Raw genomic sequence first — 7,617 nt, 5'->3', positions numbered from 1 at the left:
AAATTTCAGTTTATCCAGCTGAGAACATCAAAGCCTTCTCTGCAGCTTAAATCAGATAAAGTATTTAAACTGTAGGACACAGTCTTGCAACTGCAATTAAAAATGGCAGCTATTCTAATTACTATTTGCTGACTTCCCATACCCCAGCAAAATTTGGACGGCCACCAGTGTGTGCTTCTGTTGAGGCTCTTACTAAACTGTGTTGTCTATCTACATATCTCACTTCCCCTTTAGGACAGGAAGTAGAATTTTATCTGAACTAAAAGCCAGTGAGATGCCGGCCAGGTGCAGTGGCTCAGGCCTGTATTCTCAGAACTTTGGCCAGCTGAGGCCATGAGTTAGACCAGCCTGGCCAACGTGGTGAAACCCCATCTCTACTAAAAACACAAAAATTAGCCAGGTGTGGTGGCCCATGCCTGTAATCCCAGCTGCTCGGGAGGGTGAGGTGAGAGAATCACTTGAACCCGGGAGGCGGAGGTTGCAGTGAGCCGAGATCGCACCATTGCACTCCAGCCTGCTTGACAGAGGGAGACTCTGTCTCAAAGAAAAAAAAAAAAAAGCCAATGAGAATAAAGATAAGGGAAACCAACAGGAGAGTCATTCCTTAGGTAAAATGAGCGGGACAAATTAAAAATTGAGTCAGGGGAGGCACAGGTGTTGATAAGAGATAAATCACAGTTGACCAGGCAGAGGGGCTCACGCCTGTAATCCCAGCACTTTAGGAGGCCAAGGCAGCAGATCACTTGAGGCCAGGAGTTCGACACCAGCCTGGCCAACATGGCGAAACCCCGTCTCTGCTGAAAACACAAAAATTAGCCGGACATGGTGGTGCGCACCTGTGGTCCCAGCTACTCCAGAGGCTGAGGTGTAATAATTACTTGAACCCGGGAGGCGGAGTTTGCAGTGAGCTGAGATCGTGCCATTGCACTCCAGCCTGGGCAACAGAGAAAGAGTCTGTCTCAAAAAAAAAAAAAAAGATAGAAAGAAAGAAATAAACCAGAGTCCAAGATAGCAGTTTCTAGGATAGAACTCCTTGGATTAGGATTCTCTAAGCAACGTACCTTCTTTTTGTTGAGACAGGGTCTCACTCTGTCATACAAGCTGGAGTACGATGGAGTGATCATAGCTCACCGCAGCCTTGACCTCCCGGGCTCAAGCAGTACTTTAGCCTCAGCCTCCCAAGTAGCTGGGAATACAGGCATATGCCACCATGCCTGGCTAATTTTTTTGGTTTTTAGTAAAGATGAGGTTTCGCTATGTTGTCTAGCTGGTTTTGAACCCCTGGACTCAAGCGATCCTCCTGCCTCAGCTTCCCAAAGTGCTGGGATTACAGGCATGAGCCACCACACTCAGCGCACAATGTACCTTGATATGGAAAGAGGTCACTGGGGGACAAGGCCTAGAGACAGAGAGTGGACAGGAGGCAATGAATTGGGCAGTGCAAAGTTTCTATACAGAGAGGCCTGGAAACTGCAACAAAATAACCTGTGAGGCCCTGAAGAAGAAGTGGGGATTTGGGGGTAGAAGTCCCATCTGAGTTACAGAGGAGACTGATGGAAGACTGCCCAGGGCTGTGCCAGAGCCATGACTCCAGCCACTCAGAAGCCCAGGATGATGGTCAGTGCTTTGCCGGCTTAGGCTTACTCAGGAGGGGAAGCTGGGGCCGAAAATGACCAGAGAAGCTTGGCTTGGGTCATGTGAGGAGCTTGCATAGTTACAGGCCAGCTGGGAGTCCTTGGTCCCCTTCAGTCACAGGCTCATCTGCCATGGTGCTGTTTATCTCCCATATGGCCTCAGATGACCATTCTTCCCAGAAAGTCTGCCTAGATGTTTCCAGTTTCCATCAACAAATTCAATTTGACAAACATTTATTGAACACCTCTAGGTGCCCTACACCAGTTCCTGGGGACAGAAAGCTCAGTGACCCTGTGTCCCTGTCTCGGGGGAGAAGTGTGTGGCTCACAGCCCAGTTCCCCTGAGAGCAGAGGAGCAGGAAGCTCAGTATTTCTTAGGCAGGCCATCAGGTCTGAAGCGATCAGGGTCTTTGCCACTCCGGCCCCATTCCTCAGCTTTTTCGTTGGACTTTGAGTCCTCCAATACAGTGCTGCTGTTTCCAAATAAATAGTAGTCTATTAATCCCTGAAGATAGACCCTGGAACGGCTGCAACCCAAAGAAAGGAGACAGGAGATTAATCTCTTGACTCACCTGCTCACCTGAGACAGCTCCACCTGCTAACTCCCTCCTCTTCTCCCACCCAAGGAATGACTGAGAGGGGGCTGGAAAACTCAAGGAAAGGGGAAGAAAACTATCAATCTTCTTGGGCAAAGGCCTAAGTCTGTTGATACTTTCTGCACTCTGCAGCAGAGTGCTTTCCCTTTTTTTTTTTTTTTTTTTTTTGGTCTCATTCTGTTGCCCAGGCTGGAGTGCAGTGGCTCAATTGTGGGTCACTGCAGCCTCAACCCTCAACCTCCTGGGTTCAAGGGATCTCCCACTTCAGCCTCCTGAGTAGCTGGGACTACAGGTGCTTACCACCATGCCTGGCTAATTTCTTTTATTTTCTGTAGAGATAAGGGTCTTGCTGTGTTGCCTAGGCTGCTCTTAAATCCCTGGGCCCAAGAGATCCTCCCACCTTGTCCTCCCAAAGAGTTGCAATTACAGGTGTGAGCCCCTGCACCCAGCCCCTGCAACAGTGTGCTTTCGAGACCTCTCCTCGGTTCTTACTTTCCCTTTGTGGGTGAAAGGAGACATGTCCTCGCCAGCCTTGCCCTGGCTCTGCCGGCCACCCAGACCCCAGGAGTGTGTGCCACAGGCTCTCCTGACTCTCAAGACAGAGAGGCACTGCTGGCCTCTCACTGGAGTCCCCAGGGATCTGTGTTACCTGATGAGTTTAGCAGCCCAGACACCCCCAGGTCCTCTTTGGGCAGCATCATAGTTTCCCCGAGCATATAAATATCTGTTTGAATCTTGGTGACTGGATATCATTATGTCCCAATAGGCTTTGCCCAAGTCCCCAACCCCTGGAAAGAAAAAAAAATGACAAAAATGAACCCAGTGACATACTGGAGAAATTAGGAATGAACATTTTCCACTGATTTCCAGATTTTGACCTTTGACAAAATAATCCTTTGAAATCATACGTGGAGATAAACATTACTTCCTGTGAACAGCTTCTCTGAGTAACTGTAAGGAAGGTGCTTTTCCATGGATTACATTGAATTGAATTGGTTGGCAGTTGTCATGCCCTGGGCTACATCTTACATGGGTCTGTGTGTGCTGTGTACAAAGAGGGGACGCTCATGTGAGGAATGTCACAATGGAGAATAGTACTACAGATGTAAGATCTAGGGACATTACAAGGGACGTGGCGAGAAGAGGAGGTGGCTGCACATCTACCATAGCCCATAAGAAAAATACATCCTTACCAGCTGAGTGAGGACAACTAGGACTTGAATAAATCTGATTGTTATGGGCATAAATGGCACAAGAAAGCCGAGGGAACGGGCAGTACGTGATGAGGTGGAATGACCTGAGAGAGCTTCATAGGACCTGGATAATCAGACTTATCATGAAGGGCATGAATGTAAATGTTTAACTCTCTGCCCTGACAATTAAGTTTCAGTTTCCATATTCTTCAGTTGGGGGGAATCATACCTACCTCCCTGGTGGGCTAAATGAGAAGATAAAATGAGGTAACATACATAAAATGCCTAGCATATTGGAATACTTGATGCAAGTTGAATTCCTGTTCCTATTAGTGAACAGCAGTGGTGACAATAAGATATCACTATACACCCAACAGAATGACAAAAATTTTTTAAACTGACAATATAAATTGTGGGCAAAAATGTGGAACAACTGGAACTCTCATAATTGTTTTGTGTTTTTTTTTTTTTGTTTAGTCAGGGTCTCCATCTGTCACCCAGGCTGGAGTGCAGTTGTGTAATCATGGCTTTCTGCAGCCTCGACCTCCTGGGCTCAAGTGATCCTCCCACCTCAGCCTCCTGAGTAGCTGGGACTACAGGCACCTGATAACACACCCAGCTAATTTTTTTTTTTTGGTAGAGATAGGGTCTCACTTTGTTGCTCAGGCTGGTCTCAAACTCCTGGCCTCAAGTGATCCTCCTGCCTTAGCCTCCCAAGGTGCTGAGATTACGAGTGTGAGCCATCATGCCCAGCTCTCATAATTTCTCATGGAAGTGTAAATTGGTACAATTTTGGGAAACTGTTTGCTGGTATCTACGAAAGCTAAATTGACATGACTATAACTTATCACTCTACAATTCCATTCCTGAGTGTATACCCCCAACAGAAATGAGGGCTTATGTATACCAAAGTACATGTGCACCAATGTTTATTGCAGATTTATCCATAATGGCCCCAAAATTTAAAAAGCCTAATTATCCAATAATGTAGGATAGATAAATTATGATATCAGTATACAATGGAATACTATGTAGCAATGAAAAAGAACAAAATATTAATACACATGACAAAAGCTGTCATGTGTATTAATATGTCATAATGTTGAGTGAAACAAAGCCAGATACAAAAGACATATTCTGTACAATTTCTTTTATTCAAAGATCAAAGACAGGGACACTAATCAATAATGATAGAGGTAAGAATAGGAGTTATCTTTCGTGAGGGTTGTTAACTGGAAGAGGGCATGAGAGACCCTTCCGGGGTGCGTGAAATGTTTGACATCTTGATCTGATGGTGTAATATGGATGTTTGTATGTGTAAAAACCTCATCAAGCTATACAGTGTACTATATGTAAGTTATATATCATTTTAAAGTTTTTAAAAAGATTAGTGGAAAAATAGATGTTTGAAACAGGTCTAAGCCAGGAAGAGCTATAGAAAGTGTCTATCAGTGCCTGTGTTGTTCAATCAATAACTATTTTTGAGTTCTGCTATGGTTTATGTGTTACCGAGTTCTTTAAACCAACTCACTAGGAAAAAAGAAAAGCTGTGACAAATAACTTTAATTGTTACTTATGTATTGTGTTCTAAGGGATATTTCTCACTAACTTCATGTATTATTTTGTGTCTGTAATTTTGTCAAATAGTTTATCTCTGGCATGGCATAATGACTGTCCTTTCTCTGATGCATGCTTTATGTTCATTCTATGTTTTCCAGATTGACTAGCAAGAGTTTTCTCCAAGCACCTGACAGATTCTATCACTGGGTGACAGAAAAACCCAAGACAGTTGTTCTCATTGGCATTGTGCTTAAAGTAACCTGGGGAGTTTTTCAAATGCTGTTCCTAGTCCCACTTCACTTGTAAGATTCTGACTCAGTAACTATGAGAAGAGGCTCAGGAATGTACTTTTTAAACAAACACCTGGCCAATTTAAAGGCTGGTGGACCATACAACAAAAAAGGTATTCTTTACTATGTGCAGAAAAACTTAGCACATGCTACCAAAACTTTTTAAAAACTATTTAGAGAATATCATTTTTAAAAGCACAAAATGCAGAAAAAATGAAAATTTGTAAAATTTCAATTGAAAAATTACAAAAAATTCAACTACAAAGTTAATAACAACACATGAAGTTCAAAGTATTACAAAACCTGACAAACATAGTTTTCCCATTTTAACAGCTAGCCAATAAGATTCATTTCCCATCCAGAATGGCAGAAGTCAGTTTCCCAGCCGTATCTCAGCCCTCCTGTGGCTAATCGGTAGAAATTTGCTCTTTTTATTTTATGGGTAGGAGTTAGGGCTTAATTTTCATGAGCTCTGCATCCGAAGCATTGGTCATTTGCTTGGGTACAGGATGGGATTTCTCTGTTTAAGCACTATTATTCTACTGTCTCCTAGGTATGTCTCAATCTTGGAGTATAATTGTGAACTCAGTATGTTCCCAGAGGTGGATGAGTTAAATAAACATCATGCCCTGAGAAATCTGCCATCTGTAAATTTCCACAGTGGGAGAGCACCCCTTGGAAGTCTTTATCCTTCTGCACTCTACACCAACAGTACAGGCTGGGCCCAAAGCACCTTTAACCTCTCGTCTGGAAACCCCAAGGGAGGGTGATAAATCAGACCAGCCTAGAAGAAGAAACAGATACAGAAAACCACACTCCTGCTCTGACCTCTGTGTGGCTTCTCTAAGGAGCACTCCCATCCAGTGAGTATGTGGCCCCTGCTCAGAATGAATCCTGGGTATGTGCCCTCCATCCTCCAGAGTTCTTACCTTGGACAGCCTCCTTGAAAAACGAATACCAGCTTTCACTGGTGACTCCCATGACCAAGGAGCAGAAAACAATGCCTGTGAAAAGCCTCATTGTGCTGAAGAGAAAGAAAGAGAGGGGCAGAGAATCATAAAAAAAAAAAAACACAGATCTATGTTTTGAGGACTGAATTTCTTTCCTTTTTTTCTTTCTTTTTTTCCTTTTCTTTCTTTCTCATTCCTTTCTTTCTCTCTTCCCTTTCTTTCTTTTTTTTTCTGTTGCCCAGGCTAAAGTGCAATGATATGATTAAGGCTTACTGCAGCCTCGACCTTCTGGGCTCAAGTGATCCTCCCACCTCAGCCTCCTGAGTAGCAAGGACTACAAACGTGCACCATCACACTCAGCTAATTTTTTTTTTTTTTTTTTTGGTAGAGACAAGGTCTCAGTATGTTCGGCCCAGGCTAGTCTCAAACTCCTGGCCTCAAGCAATCTTCCTACCTCAACCTCCCAAAGGATTACAGGCACGAGCCACTGTGCCAGCCAAAGGACTGAATTTGAAAGACTAATTCCCCATTTCCATTTGTTTGTATTAGAATCATAACTGCATGAAAGATTGAAACGGGTTTTAAGAAGAAGCATAAACCCTTAATTCTCAGCCCAGATCTCTAGAAAGAATAAGAGGATTCCCACGTATTATTTGGTCTGTGGTCAATTTGTCACCCAATAAAGCAGACTAAAGTCAATCAAGAAGCATTTCCTGAGTTCCTACTCTCCTCAGCACTGACCCCATAATGAGGTAGAAAACAGAGTTTCTCTCCAATTGAAATTTGCCAATTATGTGAGAAAAGGATCTCAAAAGAGTCAAATGAGAGAAATTACTCCTTGGAAGAAACCTCACCTGTGGACCTTTGTCCAGCTGAAATTTCAGTAAAGGCAGAGCTGCTGGTACCTTCTGGCCGTGGAGCTATAGTCCGTGTCTCTGCTGGCTTTGACATTAACAGAAGAACGGTTTTAGATACAACAACCCGCCTTGCCAAAGTCCTTTTTGCTCAATTCTTTGGGTATTTTAAAAATTAACATATTGGGTAATAGTGTTTCCTTATCCAGAAGTAGTTTTCTGGGAGAATATAAGGACAGGAATAACACCAGAAGATCAAGGGTGAAGGTCTTTGAGGCATACAATCTCTTTTTTCATGTAAATATGTATTATTCTGCACTTTCTTTTAAACTTACTATTTATTGGAAGTCTTTCCATATCAGGCTTGTCGCTTTTTTTTTTTTAACAGCTACACAGTATTCCATTGTATGGATGGACCATAATTTATACAATTTTAATGGCTGTTTCGACAGTTATTAACCTTTTGATATTGCAAATAATGATGCATTTATTAACCTTGTACATATGTCTCTTGCACATGTACAAATATATCTATAGGAT

General features: G+C 43.1%; 1 protein-coding gene across 1 annotated transcript; it reads right to left on the bottom strand.

Annotated features, from left to right (window-relative positions):
• Nucleotides 1–1,851: 1,851 nt before the first annotated feature.
• Nucleotides 1,852–7,163, bottom strand: SAA4 (serum amyloid A4, constitutive). Its single transcript, XM_055282226.1, has 4 exons — nt 7,078–7,163; nt 6,203–6,297; nt 2,880–3,018; nt 1,852–2,161 (listed from the first exon to the last, which is right to left on the bottom strand). The coding sequence occupies exons 2-4, from the start codon at nt 6,291–6,293 to the stop codon at nt 1,999–2,001; spliced, it is 393 nt and encodes a 130-aa protein (XP_055138201.1). The 5' UTR covers nt 6,294–6,297; nt 7,078–7,163; the 3' UTR covers nt 1,852–1,998.
• Nucleotides 7,164–7,617: the final 454 nt, after the last annotated feature.

Source organism: Symphalangus syndactylus, chromosome 6 (genome assembly GCF_028878055.3).
Source record: "Symphalangus syndactylus isolate Jambi chromosome 6, NHGRI_mSymSyn1-v2.1_pri, whole genome shotgun sequence".
In the NCBI taxonomy this organism is placed as follows: domain Eukaryota; kingdom Metazoa; phylum Chordata; class Mammalia; order Primates; family Hylobatidae; genus Symphalangus; species Symphalangus syndactylus.
This window is presented reverse-complemented; position numbering and strand designations above follow the sequence as displayed.